Below are 19,062 nucleotides of genomic sequence, written 5' to 3'. Positions count from 1 at the left end.
AGGCCTCAACACTGACCATTCAGCCAATGAGTCAGACTGGTGATGTCTTTTGATGATATAAGAAATTCAAATTGCATTTACATGGAGCTGATAATAAAATAAAAATTCATGAAGTATAATAAAATTGTACATTTATTGTAAATTGATATTAAGTTAAAGCATACCATACAAAAAAAGAACTGATTCATAATTAGAATAATAAGAGGAAAATACAAATTAATTTAGCTCATGTTCATGAATCATTGGCATTGTTAAAGAAAATTGTAGAACATATCTGAATATTTTGTTCTGTTGTTTGTATTCCCCTATCATATACAATCAAAATGTATTTACTGAAATATCTTAGAACATCTACACTGCTGGTAGGACCCCAAATACTGTACAGAGCTGCTTGGGCAAAGTCTGGGTATTTGATCTTACCAGCCAACAGCATTTGAAGGCAGTCCAAGGGTGCACAAACTCCTTGGTGTGGGTTTTATTTGAAAGATTTATTGGGTTGTTCACTTAAATTGCACTTTAGTGTAAATTTTGCTTTTTATCTCGTTTTAAAACGCATTAAAATGTGGTTTACAGGCTGTAAAAAATAAAAATTCAGTCCTTTATAAGTATTTTGGTAATATCACTAATGAAAAATAAGTCACCATTTCTACCCATATCTCATAGAAGCTATGAAGAAATAGGAGCAATCTAGATAGTTATATTGGACTCAAAACATGCTACAGGTAAAAAACATTTACACATCTTTTTCCTTCTCCAGTTAAATATATATATTGTGGATCGTTGACTTCCATCTGCTTCTATCCCTCAACCACTTCTGTTCAAACACCTCTTCTTCATCCCTCACTCTTCTTTCCAGATTTGCCTATCTTGCTTGGGGTCTTGTGCATTTTACTTTTATTTTGAATACTTGTCTCGGTTTTCTCCATTCTCTGCAGGTGCCTAAATCATATAATTCTTAACTGTTCTATCCGTTCACTAAGACTGTTTATTTTTAGTCTCTCTTACATGTGCATTTCTTACATGATCTGATCTTGCTTTTCCCAATATACTTTGTAAGAACTTCCTTTTGCTTTCTCAGGCCTTGGTGGTCATTCACTGCTCCTTATGTCAGATGTGGTACTAAGTAGCTTCTGTAAAGGGTTTCTTTGCATTCCAATGGCACACCATTATTCTGTCCACCTCTATAGTGTAATGGTTAGTGTTATTAGCTGCCATCCTCGGAGACCCGGGTTCGATTGCTGGAACTATCAGAAATTTAAGAATGGCAGGAGGGCTGGTATGTGGTTGAAATGGTACATGCAGCTCACCTCCATTGGGGGTGTGCCTGAAAAGAGCTGAGGGATGAGAATGCAAGTTTGTGTTGTTTTTTTTAAACCATTATTCTGCACCTTGTAATACCCTTTTATTGTATTCTGCCTATTCACAGATCCTGTTCCATGCATCTTAGTATGCAGCAGTTGTGGTTCTGACATGGCAACTCGACCTGAAACTACCTGCGATACAAATGCCTGTGCAAAAAGTGATCCCTGCAATACGGAGGACTGTGAGGTAGAGAGCTGCAGCAGTTCTAGTACTGGCAGTCCTCACCAATCAAGGTCGCTCGGTAAATAGTGGCCATATTTACCAAAAAACTTCTCTGAAATTCTAATCTACATAATTGAGTACTTCAAATGATATGGACATGAAGAAAGACACTACGTTGCAAGACAGTGCCTGAAAATGTCCAACTGTGTGTTTTAACAGGTCAGCCCAGCCCTCTGACTCATTTTAACTGGTTGAGCTAATTTGTGGAGGTAAGGTTCATATAAAAAGGACTCATGAACTCAAAACAGTGATGTGGTGTTGATGTACATAGCATTTCCTTTTCAAATTCTAATCTTCCACAAGATATAAACTTTAAAAGAAAGATTAGTGCCAATATAGTGGGTACATTTCATGCTGGTTTCAATACTATGCTAATCCACATGAGGCATTTACACAATATTACCTGCCTATCTGGGTAAGCCATAATGATAAATGGCTGCTAGTGCTAGGTAATGGTTATATCAGAGCATGACTTTTGTCTCAATTTTCTGTGCCAATTATATCTGGTGGTTCAGAAGCTAAACCTTTGGCAAGTTCAGCCAATAACTCTAAAACTTCTCTGAAATTCTAATCTAAACGTGATACACTTACTGAACAGTACAAATGTATTTGTATACCAGAGCTGTTGTTTCTCCATGGGATCACAGTCAAATCAGATGAATCCCAGGAATACTTTACTCTCTCTCTATGTCTGGTCAAGAAGAATGCTTAACATGATTGATTATGCATTTGGAGTCTGATTGACCTTAAGAAACTGTAATATAGCTGGGTAAAGCAGCTTCTCTTCGGCTATTGTTAAAGTGAGATGAGGAAAGGCAAGAATTGGAGAGTCAGTAACATCTTTTACTACTATCAGTCATTTAAAAAGTTATTTCCTTTTAATTGGGAATTCCTGACTTCAGCCCCATATCTACCAGATCATACCTTAATGATATTTCCAAGGAATAAATATCAGAAATATAAGTAACTTCAGTAAATATGAATGGGTACAGATTTATCCTTCAGTTACCAGAATTTGTATAGATAGATCATTTTCTCTACTTCACTCACATTTTTATTAATGAATTACATTTGAATTAAATTTACTGTGTTCAAATTCGTATCTATACTTATTTTTCAAAGCCTCTTGGATTATTCAGTAGGCCTTTGTCCATTTTTAAAATGAATCTGAAGGTTACTTCTTGGCATTACACACTTACTATTTCTTTATCATACACTGAGGCAACATTTCACAATCATATAAATTTTGATGGGATCTGTGGGCTTTGCTCATTAAAGTTCAACTAGACTAGAAAAGCCTATGTGAGACCATGGTCAGAATACTACAAGAATTGAATAAGAGACAAGTGAGTGCTTGCATCAGTCACCTTAGTCAAACTATAAACTAATTTTTGTGAATAGGCGTAGAATTTGTATATGAAATCTTAATTTTTAATTCTTATAAATTTCAACTTTACAACATAATTTTGCTTCATTCAAAATTATTTGTGGAAGAACCAGGAAACTAAAGTGAAACTCTATTCTTTTGGTGGCTATGATACATTATCTATATAGCTCCAATCCTCTAAGAAGTGTTACTGACTCTTAAGCATGACTGAAGTGAAGAACGGTCCCAATTTACCTACATTTGTAAATTAGTTTCTCAACTGCAACATCGTTATTCATTAACTTGCTTGTAAAGTCACTGTTCCATTTATAAATGTGATAATTATGTTACGCTTTCTTTTACAGGAGAAAAAACTTGTTTTGTATATTTTTAAAGTTATTCTGTAATAAAAAAGTGTCAGTCTTATGAGGAGAAGCAGAGATAATATGGCTTATCAATAAAATTGGTAAAATTAATAGCTTGCTATTTTTAGGAGGAATTATAATCTAAGGCTGTAACATTTAAAATGGTCCATTTGATTTAGTATTTATATAAAATTAATCTTCAAATGGAAAGTTTTTTCTTTTCCAGGGTTATAGTATGTTGAATATATTATCTCATCTAAGAAAGACTTTATTAAGCCAAACTTTATAACTAAGCATAATCTCTTTGTGTTCTGGTGAGACTTTCTGACATGCTTTACAAGGGGTTGAAAGAGATCTTCAAAGGATGTAGTATGGTGAAAATATTGAGTTAGCTTTTGAAGACTTCTGAAAATTCTTTTACCTGGAAAAACTTATAATTTAAGGTTTTAATTACTTTGATGCAGAGTATTTCTATTTAGTAACTCTTGAAACTGTTACTGTACAAAACTTAGGTGTTTATAAAAATAATATTTTCTGCAAGATGGTAACTGATTCAGTATTTATTACAATTATTTAAAATTATTCCTACCCTTGCTTGAGCAACATTCATTGATTACCTTTTGACTCCTAATTGGACAAAGAAAGCAGTACTGGTAGCAATTTGTCAACCATACAAGATTAGTGCATGGTAATTATTGCAAAGTATTTTAGTCAAAATAATGGAGAAAAACTATCAAGCAACTGTAACACAGCAGCATTCTAGAAGCTTGTATAATTAGGACTGACAACTCTTAAAATATTTGTGAAAAACTAGCTATCTTAACTTTGAGCAATTTTTAATCAATATGTATAGTCACTCCTTTGTTAATAAATGATATACAAGTTTCTCCATTTTCTGTGAATATCTATTCCAGTAATTCAAATGAAACAAATCCTCAATCAGTGATTTTGTACACTGTTTGCAGGTAGGTTTTATTTGATGAGATACTAACCAAACTCTGCACTAGTAATTGTCGTAATAATAGTAGTCTTTGCCATTCAGCTTCCAAATATCGACATAGGAAAAAGCAACTCGGAACACACTACTGTGAAGCGAAGTTGCATCTTGTCACAAAGCTCAGTTGATCAATCTAGTCATAAATTTACCAAAGAACACCCTTCCAACTTTGCTAAAACTGTTACAAAGGAATTCCTTCACAGGGAACACATTTTAAAGTAGTCGGTAATTTATTCATAATGGTATCGCATTTACCAATAATCAATGCTTGATATACAGATCATCAAACAGTAATGTTCCAATTAAATAAAATTCTTCACATTTATCATTTTCAATGTTAAACTATCCTTTTTTTAATAACATTAGCATGTTTTTAAAGCAGCTCATTAACCAAATAGTCACAAGTGTAAAATAATCTAATCATATAAAAGGAACTGCTTAAACTATTAACGATACTTCGACCCATTAATATTTTTCCTTACTATGACTTTCAACAAAATCTTAATCACTGCTTTTCTAACAACAACCAGTTTAAAATAATTAGTATTAATTACCAGTATGCATATCACAAACATTAGTGGTACATATTTGCTATGTACATTTGGATAAAATGGACAAGTGAAAGATTATTTCTGGCCCTTAAAGTTTAGAGCACCGATAGTTATTAGTTGTTTGCATAAATAGTTCCCTATTAGTTATTCGTGTAAATCAAACATAATTTTGCTCAGTGCATTAAAATATTATCATGCTTATATTTGTGCATTTTAGGTGAAGTTTATTATTACAGAGGTTAAAAGTATTAATTTTATTGGATAAATGTCTATCTGTAGGAAATACTCTGGTTCATGGAGAGGTGGTGATACGTATCTCCACACAAAGAAATTCATAATGAACACAAGAAAAAAAAGACAGATCTTGTCATACACCATGGAATTCTGTCAATTAACATGAATACTTGCATCAAGAAACAAATTTTAAAGAAAAATATGAAAGGTAATATAATGTCAAATAAAGCAACATTTCTCCTTGCCCATATCTTGTGTACTTTCAGAAATGAATAATGAACATAAGAAATAAGACAGATCTTATCATGCACCATACAATTTGTTGTCGGCTAACATGAATACCTGCTTCAATAAACCTATTTTAAGAAAAGCATGAGAGGTATCATAATACCATGTAAATCTGAATCCCCTCCCTTTCCACCACTTGCCCACATTTGTGTGTGCTTTCAAATGAAAGACAATAAAATTACCTTACATTAAACAAAAATGTATTAATTTTCCTCAAAACATGTTTAAGCATAGATTGGCTTCTCTTTAATATGTCATCCATAAGCTGATTAAGATGCATTGAATCTCATACATGTTTATTCAGCTTAAGTTAATTTTAAGATTAATACAGTCTTCAATTGAAATTAGTTGAGGCAGAATCTCTTGACTGGAAATAACAGATCAAAAGAATGAATTAAAATTTATCATATACGGTTTGCTTCTAAATTGTAACAAATAGTGTTATCCTCTGCCAAATATTCTGCTGTTGCAGTAGAATCGGTCGTTGTAAATTATAACTATAATATTTAAGGTAGTCACATATAATTCTATCAGGTTTAGAGACATCAGTATTGATATGCTTCTACTCAGTGTGTTTGAAAAATTAAAACTAGCAATAAAACTGAGTCCTGTGAAGATCTCTGGAAAACAACTTGTAATGTGCTTTGGTGGACATTCTGTTTCACTGAAAAGCTCATCAATTTCTACATCAGTATGAGTATTTGAGCTGTATCAGCTTTTGACATAAGTATACAATAGAAAGTGTTATGTAATAATTGCTTATTTTTGTATCCTCCAATAAGTCACAACTGAGAAAATTCAGAACTATCATATATATAACATCCAAAATATTATCTGATGTTTCTCAATTGGGATCTTGCAACCATTACATTTTTAAAAATGTTGAAAAATAGAATAACGAAACAATTTCATGCTGTATTATCATCACAAGTGACAACTGAAATGTTGGAAAGACTGTATTTTGCAATAAAGTTTAATTCAAAAGATAAAATGCTGTTTTAATAACAATGATCTGAGGAATGGAAACATTCTTTCCTTCTTAATGAATGACTACAGATTATAAGTGTAAGAGTATGGTTGTTTTCTATCACCAGGGCTAAAACACAACAGGTACGAGCTGTGGAATCAAGTTCCAATGACAAAGAAGTAGGAGACTAACACACCTTCCTGCTGCATATATCATAGTTGATCTACTAAACCAATCAATCCATCCATCACAATCTATCTGCATTCCAGGGCTGTTGCCCAGATGACAGATACCCTATCAGCCGTTTACCACCGGGCGAGTTGGCCGTACGCGTAGAGGCGCGCGGCTGTGAGCTTGCATCCGGGAGATAGTAGGTTTGAATCCCACTATCGGCAGCCCTGAAAATGGTTTTCCGTGGTTTCCCATTTTCACACCAGGCAAATGCTGGGGCTGTACCTTAATTAAGGCCACGGCCGCTTCCTTCCAACTCCTAGGCCTTTCCTATCCCATCGTCGCCATAAGACCTATCTGTGTCGGCGCGACGTAAAGCCCCTAGCAGCCGTTTACCAGTCCTTTCCTTAAATCATTTTAAAGAAGTTGGAAGTTTATGGAACATCTCCCTTGATAAATTATTCCAATCCCTAACTCCTCTTCCTGTAAACAAATATTTGCCCCATTATTTTCTCTTGGATTCCAACTTTATTAGACAATTGAGGCGCTGGCCTTCTGACCCCAACTTGGCAGGTTCGATACTGGCTCAATCCAGTGGTATTTTAAGATGCTCGAATATACCAGCCTCGTGTCAGGAGATTTACTGGCACGTAAAAAAACTCCCACAGGACTAAATTCCATTAACTCTGCATCTCTGAAAACTGTAAAAAGTAGTCAGTGGGACGTAAAGCAAATAACATTATTTATTTTGTATTTTTTTAAACTCTTTTCAAGCTTAAGACAACTTACCAAATTTAAAAGTTACTAAAATATTTCTGCAAAATGACCATTCTTAATGGAAGAAAGATTCATGGAGAGATTAAGTAGATGGATTACCATAAAGTAGTATATTGCCTGCCTGCGCCCCGTGCCCCTATCCGTGCTCTCCAACACAGCAGTGGCCAAGACTTGTGCACCTTGCCTGATTTGTGTATGTACGAGAGATATATGTATATAGGTACTGATACTCACAGAAATCACATGTAGGCGGAAGGTGTATTTGTAAGGACCTGCATTTTTTGTTTTGTTTTGGTGGAAATCAGGGTTATTTTTGAAGAATTTTGTGTTATTCTTTAGAATTTTGCGTTATTTTGAATCATCTTATTATCATATTTCGGTATTTTAAAGACATAATACTAGCCGTAACAGAACACAGAGAGAAAATAAGACTGTTACTGACCAGCTTCTTAAGCAGAATTACGTACGTGCACGAGTCCAGTTGAGTGACTGAGAGAACAAGTTGACCTTGTAAGACTGGTTTCTTTTATACTATTTGCTTTATGTCGCACCGACACAGATAGGTCTTATAGCGACAATGGGATAGAATTGGGAAGGAAGCGGCCGTGGTCTTAATTAAGCTACAGCCCCAGCATTTGCCCGGTGCGAAAATGGAAAACCATCTTCAGGGTTGCCGAACATGGGGTTCGAACGCACTATCTCCTGGGTGCATGCTCACAGCTGCGCACCCCTAACTGTACGGCTAACTCGCCCGGTTTGTAAGACTGTGATGGACACGATTGTTTAGTCTGGCGGTGGAAAACCTTTTATAAGAAGGCAAACACCATGAATTTGTATTATTATGCATAAAAAATTGATTAAGTTGACATATTCACAATATTGTCCCATTTTGTTTTATTTTGCGAAACAATGCTGTCCAATTTTTGAATTGTTAACAACGTTAAACGTAACTGTTTCCCAAGCTTTTTAGGGAATATTTTTAAAAAGTCAGCTTTATCGTAAACTCGAAAAATGCAGGTCCATATGTGTTTGTGATGAAATTAGACTGATGAAGCAAAATCCGCATTTATAGCCTTTGTATTCAAAAATAATATGATAACAAAATAATATTATATATTTTATAACAACACTTTGCACATAAACACATATTGTATTCACTCTTTTCAACAAAAGAAAGAACAATGTGATCTGAGATGGGACTTGTCAGTTTATTTACATTTGGACTGTACAATGTGTTCTATGTTCTGAACAAGGGTTGAGATACAGTCAAATGCATAGAGTTGCACAAGTTGAAGTCTGTTAAAACTGCACACTACCAGCACTTATTCAATTTCATAATGGGGTAAAATAAGTACTCGCATACAAAGGTGAATTACAAGAAATACTGTATATGTGAATATCTTTAAATTGTACAAAGGTGGAATCGAACATTGAATGAACTTAAGCAGTTTTCCTGTGAAGTCGAGGATATCACTCTTGAAAGTGCCATATATTATAAAAATTGCCTACAATTCAGGATTGCAGAAATAAGTTCTTTCAGCAGGAATTTGCATTGCAAATTTGTTAGTTAAAGCTGGAAGTAATGGAGAACATTTTCAGCCAAATGCAAGAAAGGTCTGATAAATATATCAAAGCCTTCCTACAATACTGGAAGTACAGACTGGCAAGGCCACAATACTGCTAACATTTCCCTTCTTTTCCCTCGACATTTCAACACCACACCTCTCGGAGCACAACACAGGAGCATGCACAGGGGCACTATTTTACCAGACCTGCTCTAACATTATTTACGCCAATCTGATGTGAGGCAATTTATCCATGCTGATAATTTTGCTTGCAATCTGTGAATTTTTGAAATTTTTTGAAATGAAGAGTCTTGTCTCTGTCGCTCATATTCAAGGAGAGTGAACCTTGAACACGGTGATGAAACAAAGTACAAGCATATCGAGCCATCTTTAAAAAAGCCCTAACGGCTAAAAAAAAAAAAATTAAAAGCAAGCTTGTAGTTTTGTATGTCTGCTGATATTGGTAAGATAGCCACAGGACCTAAAATTTTGCATCGAACCCAAACCACTGGAATGTAATGGGATAATCACTGGAAGAAACAATTCATATCTGCAAACAGGCTTAGTATTAGAAACACTGCCAGAAGTGTTGTGCTTGATAGTTCACTTTATAACTGTTGGGTTCTTCAGTCTGCAGAAACTAATTATGAATTAAAACCTGTATAAACTACCTGATAAAGAAACAACTTAATTACAATAGAATGACACGTTTCATTCTTAAAGAACATCATCAGATTCTATCATCCTGCACTAATACTTAGGAAAGTATAAACATTTCTGTTTAAACACTTACGAACCTGAACATCTGGAAATCATCTTAATGAAATAATGTTTTCTCTCCATTCCAACAGAGTGTGCAAGGTGTTGAAAAAATTGTAGCCATGTCATTGGTACGATTCCAACGTTTTAGTCCGTACGTTCACCTTCCGCTGTGCCACTCCCTCAATCAATGACACGCTGTATTTTACCTTAAGCCCTTTTCCTAGTGCTCCCCATATTATTCTTGTTACCACTGCCATTACTACTACTACTACTACTACTACTACTACTATTATTATTATTGTGGTGTATTTGGGATTAAATTATATTAATGATTTGATTGGGCAATTTAAATCAAATCAGAATCACTTTATTTGCAAATGAAGTGTTTACCTCAGTGGCAAATGATATACAAAAATACATTATCAAGCACTAAATTTTAGATTAAAAAGAAAAGTAGACATTTTCCTAAGATACAGTATTATACAATTTACACCAACAATTTTTCTATTAAACACACAGCTCACCCTTAATAAATTTATCTTGTGTACTTACACACACAATCAACCTGTACTGTATGTGGGATCAATTCAAATACGACTCTACAACTGCTATAAGATTTAAATTTACATTGGTGTTTTTCTTTTAAACCCATTTTGGGACCTAACATGCATAACAATCTGCTGTATCTTAACAAGAGACCCTTTTGCCACCGCTTTTCAGAGTTCCTGAAGTGCATGCACAGCCACCTTAGTGGTGAATTGAATTAAAGTGTATCTTGTAAAACATTATTTTTATTGTAAAAATGTTATTCCCACACCAAGCACAGACACTCAGCATACAGCGAACACAAATGACAGCTCACACCACTTCACAGATATCAACACATATCTAAAAAAATTATACATCAATAATAAAAGCAAATCATTGAATGTTAAAGAAGCTATCAAAATTATATCACCAAAAAAAACCTCAATGAACACTCACACATATCTAAAAATTCACCCCTATTTGCAGTAAATTTCTGAACAACATTCCACACTTTTTGCACTAGCGCTTAATGAATTCCTCTGGAGGTTACTCTGACTTAAAAGTCTGGAATGTGGGTTAGGATATCCTTATTTGTTGTAAATTCTCTGAATATATGCAACATCTTGACCACTCCACATCTTTTACTAAACATCATTTATCAATAAAAATTATGTCTTACAATATGCTATATACTTTAATTCAATTCATACATTGCTCAATCAAATCATTAACATACATGAATCCCAAATACACAATATTAATAATAATGTAAAGTGTTGGCGGTGTAAATAAATGAATAAATGAGTACAGAACCTGATAGCATCCTATTTCTAAGATTTATTAACTAAACATTACAGTTACAGATTTACACACACACAGACGATAGCCGAGATTACAACTCACACAAGTACACGGTTACACACTTACACGGTTCGCGCTCTCTCTCTCTTAGTTTCTCATGTTCTGTCTACAATGACACACACATACGTAGAGTGATCGATTATGTACGCTACACTCGGTCACACTTGTTAGCGTTGTCACGGTCCACAACCTACACGTCAGTCTCACAGCTCGGGATAGTATCCGCTGTTCACTCAAACCGTCGAACTCCGTTTGCAGTCTGCACACGTCATCACCCAATGTTCCCTTCACGCTGCTCCAGAACGTCCAAGGTTCTTCTCCAGCAGCCAGTCCCAAGAGACTCCCACACACGACGTCAGGGAAACCGGAACGAGTCCTTGGCTCCAACAGGCAGATACTCCATCAGGCTGACAACTCAGCCCAGGCTATCACTGGATGCGCTCTTCCCTAACTCACGCCAGCGAACTCAATCTCACTCCTCACACACTCACTCCATCTAACTCTCACTAAATCACTGCAGGCAAGTAACTGCTCTTATATACCTGCGCCAGCCCTTCTAGAACAGTCTGGATGCTCGATGAATCCAGTAACCTCGCGAGATGGAATACTCCAGATTAAGAGTCGAGTAATTTCCGTCGTCCCATGCGGCACGACCACAGACAGAAGAGAAAAGGGCCAGCCCAGTACTTAAGTGTTGCTCGCAATTGGCATGGTCGAGAGTAAGGGGGGTGGGGCGATGGGTGACGAGCTTGGCCCGTAGCAAGTTGGCATGGCGGACGCTATAACCATTACATTGCCCCCTCCTTAAGGCTGCTCGTCCCGAGCTGCTCCACGATACTCTGCAAGACGGTTTGTTCGGTTGGCCACCACCTTCCCATGGGGGATCCGCTGGGTCCGGTCGACGGTGTCCTCGTCCCCGTTGATAACGATCAGCAAGTCCTCACATGGCAGCCAGAACTTCGGTGGTTTTCCTTTCGTCCACACCCGCGTCTACTTTCAGGGCTTGAGCGCCTTCGTAGTCATCTGGTGCGGTGCCCGGGACTGGTTTGCTTGCCCCAGATTTAGCCCTGCTGAATTTCCTTTTTATTCCGGGGTGCGGAATTTGATGTTCGTACCATCACGCAGCTTCGTGCCGGAACAAGTGTCCTGGTCAGGTGGCATCCTCTTTCGTTGGTCATTGGTTCGTCTTCCATTGCTGCTCCGTCTCCTAGTAGGGGTCCCTCCAGTCGTGCCGTTGCAATCGCTGCCTCTGTCTCATGGGCCATCATCAGAGCCTCTTCGTAGTTCTGTTTCCTGCCGATCGTCCTCCCTGGACGGGTCTCAGCGCCACGTGGTTTATCACAGCCGTCAGCCGCCTCAAGCTTGGTGTCGCCTCGGGATAACTCTTCCAAAATCACGTCTCCTGGTCACTCGATCTCGGTGTCGAATTCCCACAGCGTTATATCGGTTCGTTGAGTCCTCTCCTGCAGATGGACTCGGTAGGTGGCTCTCGGTTGCTGGACACCGTAGCGCACGTCCAGCACTCCCACAAGTTTACAACTTACACAAGTACACAGTTACACACTTACACGGCTCGCGCTCTCTCCCTTAGTTTCTCATGTTCCATCTACAATGACACACACATACGTAGTCATCGATTATTTACACTACACTCACTCAGCCACTCTGTCACACTCGTTAGCACTGTCATGGTCTGCAGCCTACACGTCAGTCTCGCAGCTCAGGATAGTATCCGCTGTTCACTCAACTCGTCGAACTCCGTTCGCAGTCTGCACACGTCGTCATCCAATGTTCCCTTCGCGCTGCTCCAGAACGCCCAAGGTTCTTCTCCAGCAGCCGGTCCTAAGAGACTCCCACACACAACGTCAGGGAAACAGGAATGAGTCCTCGGCTCCAACAGGCGGATACTCCATCAGGCTGACACCTCAGCCCAGGCTATCACTGAATGCGCTCTTCCCTAACTCACGCCAGCGAACTCAATCTCACTCCTCACACACTCACTCTGTCTAACTCTCACTAACTCACTGCAGGCAAGTAACTGCTCTTATATACCTGCGCCAGCCCTTCTAGAACAGTCCAGATGCTCGATGAATCCAGGAACCTCGCGAGATGGAATACCCCAGATTAATAGTCGAGTAATTTCCGTCGTCCCATGCGGCGCGACCATGGACAGAAGAGAGAAGGGCCGGCCCGGCACTTAAGTGTTGCTCGGCATTGGCGCGGTCGAGCGTAAGGGAGGTGGGGCGATGGGTGACGAGCTTGGCCTGTAGCAAGTTAGTATGGCGGATGCTATAACCATTACAGTAATAATAATAATAATAATAATAATAATATTAATAAACTACGAATATAGTTCCACGAAAGCCGTGTATGTGAACGTAAACGTAGATCACGGAAAATTAAAAGAAATCTAGCAGCCCATTAAAATCTAGTTAGACAACCCTTAATAGTTTTCAGAAATAATTAAAATTACGATAATTATATAACAGTAATAACAATGAAAATGGTAACTTAATTGGAATGAACTCAAATGTCGAGTAACAAGCTGAAACACCACATATATAGGCCAAGCAAAACTAAATTTTCACGCCAGATTTTTTAAAAAGTACCATAAGCGAAAATTACACAATGGAAAATTACCGGTATAATATGCAGTCCGTTAGATGTTCATTAAGAACCCTTGCATAGTTTACAAAAGAATTATAATACGAGGATAATAATAATAATAATAAAACACAGCAGAAGGTTGGAAATTACGAAGTAATGCTGAAATATATCAAAAAATAGAAAATATATCAGATGTAATGAGGAAAAGGAGACTTATATTTTTTGGACATTTATATCGAATGCAAGATAGTAGATTAACCAGTAAGATTTTCAGATATTTATGGAATAAGAAATCAACGACAAGCTGGGTCAATGAAGTAAGAAAGGATTTAGAAAAAAACAATATAACAACAGAAGAAATAAATAATAGAGAAGGCTTTCAGGAAAAAGTATTGAAAACAGAAGGATTCCAAAGTAGGAAAGTAAAAAAGACTGGTTCAAAGTGGTCTGAAAACAGAAAGAAGAAACGTAGTGAACAGATGAAAGCATACTGGAAGAAAAGGAAAGAACAAAGAAGAAGGAATTGAAATTGGCACGTGGTCCTCTGGTGGCCCATTCGAAAGAATAATAATAATAATAATAATAATAATAATAATAATAATAATAATAATAATAATAATAATAATAATAATAATTGTTATGGCCTTTCGTGGATCACAGAGGAAAAGGAAGCGCGAGGTTTGAATGGACAGACAGAGCACATAAATAACATACGGTATCGGAAAATTTGTATTTTCTTTCTTTTTCATTAACAACAAAATTAGAAACACATGGAAGAGCCCGTGGCTTATAATGAATAATCTCAACAGAAAAGAATAGGGAAATATTCCAAAACTCCTAGAAGGAGCCTAACAGCACTCAAAAGATTTCAATCAAAAAACACAAAGTATTTACATAAGACACAGGTGAAGCCCCAATACAACTTTATCCCTAGATCATCGTGACAGTACAAAATCCAGGCCGGCCTGTACAATAGAAGAAGAGTTTGAGCTGAATAAATTACCAACTTTCGTACCGCTAGGTTCCTAACATTACCTAAGAGTAATAACCGATTACCTTAGCGAGAACAGGGTACAGTCTTTATTCAGAATAAAAATAATATGGATCAAAAGATCCAATATGGTTTCCCATTTTTACACCAGGCAAATGCTGGGGCTGTACCTTAATTAAGGCCACGGCCGCTTCCTTCCAACTCCTAGGCCTTCCCTATCCCATCGTTGCCATAAGACCTATCTGTGTCTGTGCGACGTAAAGCCCCTAGCAAAAAAAAAAAAAAAAAAAGATCCAATACAGCAGGAGGAGAAGGAAAACCCAATTAAGCAACAAGAGTCGGAGGCTTCAATAGCACTTCTTCCACAAGTAGAAGAATCCATAGGTGGACAAAAGCCCATAGAATCAGTGGCTAATGTATACTACCGGGTGACTAAAGAAAGCCTATAGAAGGAGAGAAAGCAAAATTTATAAAAAGAAAATTTAGTCACCCGAAACTCAACTTGAATAAAGGATAAAGAGGATACCACACTCCTGCCTCCGAGAAATGCCAACAACCCTTCAGGATATAATTCGAAGACCTACCTAAGTTTAAACATACCAAAAAGGAAGCCCTGAACTTCCAGAACACATACCAAATACAGAATATAATTATAAATTTCCTAGCCATCTTCTTTACAACTCCAAGTTCGAAGACGTCTTCTCAAAGTTAAAGTTCACAAATAGCTTCCAAAGTTTAAACATTAAAGCAGCAGATACTCTCCCTACCTTTTCATGTCAGGTTTATACAGTGTCACCCCTTTGAATCCAGCCCCATATCGCCGAGTCTCTTCACTGAGGTCCACAAGCCTTGAAACACCAGACAACCTCTCGGTGACTACTACTAAAATGTTTTCATTCCTTCCCTGAAGGGGGAGGTAGACCTTTTAGACGGTAACACCATCTCTCAGGCCGGGAGATTTGTTACGGTGAAGGAGATGCACAGAAAAGGGCAGGAGGTTAGTGGTCCTGGTCTCTACTAGGTACTGTCCAGCATTCGCCTTAGTGTAGGAGAATGGAAAACAACGGAAAACCATTTTCAGGACAGCCGATGGTTGGGGCGAGCCGTGAGGTCCAGCCCTGTCCCGTCTGCTGAATTCAGAGGCGTAGAGCTGTGGCCACAAAGATGTGGCTACAAAACGTTCCAAAAAATAAAATATGAATAGAATACTGAGGATCCACCTGAGAAAAAATTGTTCCAAAATAAAATCCCCTGGATCCTCTGGTACCATCGCCAGATCAAGAAGAAGAAAATGGTGGAGAAGAAGGCTGGCCACTGCAAGAAAAACCGGTTTGTGGAACATAGTCCCTACACAAGTGGACAAGAGACTGGAAAGACAAACCCAAACAGAAACACTGTGGAGTAGAGCCATGACCACCCCTCCTCTGCTCGTTTGGCCGGTTGGAGAGCAGAGCTGTTGGACAATGAACCAGCTGTAGCCACTTGTGGGTGGGCACTACACACACATTTTAATTTTTATGAAATCAAACATTTTTGACTTACAATGGTTATCCAGCAAGTAACAAAATGCTTTACAAAAAATAATATTATTTTTAAACGGCTATTGCCTCTACAAAAATACTTAAAAACTAACTATTGTACATTATAATAAATGATTGTACAAAAAACTACATTAACCCGTAGTAATACTGTGAGTGCGGTGGACGCTGTTGCTGTAATAACATATAGATTTTCATAGTAATTTAATGTAGTTTTTGTACAATCATTTATTATAATGTAAAATAGTTCTTTTTTAAGTATTTGTGTACAGGCAATAGCCATTTAAAAATAATATTATTAATCAGGAGAGGAATGAAAACATTTTAGTAGTAGTCACCGAGAGGTTGTCTGATGACCAGCCCCCCCAAACAACCATAGAGTAGATGATGATCATTGGACAGTTTCCCGGAAGCTCCCAAAGCACAGGAACCAGGGGGGCATCGAGATGGAGTACAGAGGCTGAAACTGGCGGGCCCTTGACAGACAGCGGTAGCACATCTCCAGTAGATCAGTAGGAAACTGAAACATAAACCACTCGGCGACAGAATATGGAGAAATAATCTTCCTACGTGCAGTACTTGGAAGACGGAGTTGGTATGGTGATACAAGCCGAGAGGACAAGACCATAGAGGTGGCAGGGACGACATAGGGAGAGTACCGCAGAAATAACGTCGAAGCTAATACACCAAAACTCAAAGTACAGAATAACATAAGTACTACCTTAGATACATACTACCCTTAAATTGCAAAAAAAGAAAAATACTAATTAAGGACAAAGAGAAGAGCAGAATATGCTGAAGTCTTTATCACAATTCAAGTTACTGTATAAGGGAGCATGAGTTAATTAAGCCAAAATAAGTTAGTAATTACAATTTTCCTGAAAAAAGAAAGAAAAATGATACTGGTGATAAATAAGCATACTAACTTCCAAGGTAAGTAGCAAAATAAATCAACACCGCGCTCGGCAGGACCGAGAGAATCCAAACGGTCCCTCTCCCCAAATAAGCAACCACCGCCGGAATTAAAAAATAAACAAGGAGGTACAGAAGATCCTTGTGACAACGTTTAAAACAAAGAATCAAGTATAATAATACAAGGGAACAATTACAAAGGCTAAACAAGAGGAGGTAGCTGAGTCGACATGGTAGACAGTGGAAGACAAGACTTTACAGCGCAGAAATATAAACTAGGTGGCTGCCCCAAAAGGGAAGGGCCAGAACGGGAAGGTAAATTTCCCAAAGAACTCAATTTGAGGAAAACCCAAGACGACTTTCTCCCCTGAAGACAGCCCAATCTGGGGATAAAATGAAGACCCAGCAGAAAAGAGAAATAACAAAACAAATACAAAACATTCCAAAAAATACAATATTAATAGAATATCGAGTATTCACCAGAGAAAACCTGTCCCAAAATAAAATCCTCTGGATCCTCTGGTACAATCGCCAGATCAAGAAGAAGAAAATGACAGAGAAGAAGGCAGGCCACTGCAAGGAAAAGCGGTTTGCGGAACATAGTCGCTACGCAAGTAGACAAGAGATTGGGAAGACAAACACAAACTGAAACACTTTGGAGTAGCCTACTGCACAAGAAGCTATCGAAAGGCATCATGACAGTTTCGACAGGTGAATCCTGATTCTCTCGGTAGCTGGATTACTGACCAACAAGGTTACTGGGGTAAGAAAATCCAAGATGACACATGGCACATGAAATCTAGGGGCAAGTTTACCAGAAGGAACAAAATTCCTCATATATACCTTATCTCCAACTTTCAAGTTGGTGGGACGCCGACCTGGAATTTACCTTCTCATGGGAGGCCTTAAGATTATTCCTAGCTTTCTTCGACAAATCACAAATGTTTCCAGGATGAATAGTCACTGGAAGAAGCTCCTCAATAGACCATAAATTACTAAGAGGGGAGGTCGGAATGAACTTAAACATTAAGGAAATAGGTAAAAACTTGTGAGATTCATGGATTACGGAGTTGAAGGCTAAAGCTAACCAATGAAGAGAATATCCCAGCCGGAATGATCCTCATGATGAAAGGCAATAAACAAGCTGTAAATAGCGATTCACATGCTCGGCCTAAGAGAGCTGTGGATAATAGGTTGACGTTGTTACATGTGAAATGGAGTGTTCAAAGCAAAAACTGCAAAGAAGATTTGAAGTAAAAGCCTTATCATTATCAGAAATTAAATATTTGTAAGGTTTAAAAGGAGAAAAAATAGAAATTTTAGAAATTTATACAACCAGTGGTGATTAGCAGTTGCGAGCTTAGTGGGAAATAACCAAGAAAATCGGGTAAACCCGTCCACGCATACTAGCACGAATTTGTTGCCATTACTTTGGATTGAAGAAAAGGTCCCTCTTAGTCGACATACAAACACTCCATAGGGCGCAAAGCATGGTGAGAGGACAGAAGACCAACCTTGGTGTTTACTGGTGGCTTACTAACGAGACACGTTTGACAAGCTTTCACGAGTTCTTTGATTTCTCTGTCCATAGCTTTCCAGATGAAAAATTCTCTAATCTTCTCCCTGGTCTCAAATATACCCAGATGTCCACCGAGTTGGGCTTCATGGGCATGGGCACTAACACAGAAGGGATGAACTTAAACATTGGGAAATAGGCGAAAATTTGTGAGATTTATGGACTGCTGAGTTGACGGCAAAAACTAACCAATGAAGAGACGTATCCCAGTGGGAATGATCCTCATGATGAGAGGCAATAAGTCGTGACGGGAATACACCATTCCTCAGAACATAAGGGACATGTTCCCCAGATGAAAGAGTCTCAATGGTCGGTGGCAGCACAGGATATTCCCATTGATACCTACCGGTCTCATTAAATAATAAAGTAGAATCAGTACGAATAGAATTCATCATAGAAATTTCCGGAAATCACAGCAGTAG

At 37.8% G+C, this 19,062-nt stretch overlaps 1 protein-coding gene across 1 annotated transcript in view; it reads left to right on the top strand.

Moving 5' to 3' along the window:
* The window catches only part of gol (goliath), a 661,624-nt gene extending 655,248 nt beyond the window's left edge, over positions 1 to 6,376 (top strand). The window contains exon 9 of the mRNA XM_067143328.2: positions 1,427 to 6,376. Coding sequence (XP_066999429.1) covers positions 1,427 to 1,611 — 185 coding nt within the window. The 3' untranslated portion in view covers positions 1,612 to 6,376. The remainder of the gene's footprint in view (positions 1 to 1,426) is intronic.
* The last annotated feature ends 12,686 nt before the right edge of the window (positions 6,377 to 19,062 follow it).

Source organism: Anabrus simplex, chromosome 3 (assembly GCF_040414725.1).
Source record: "Anabrus simplex isolate iqAnaSimp1 chromosome 3, ASM4041472v1, whole genome shotgun sequence".
Classification (NCBI taxonomy): domain Eukaryota; kingdom Metazoa; phylum Arthropoda; class Insecta; order Orthoptera; family Tettigoniidae; genus Anabrus; species Anabrus simplex.
This window is presented reverse-complemented; position numbering and strand designations above follow the sequence as displayed.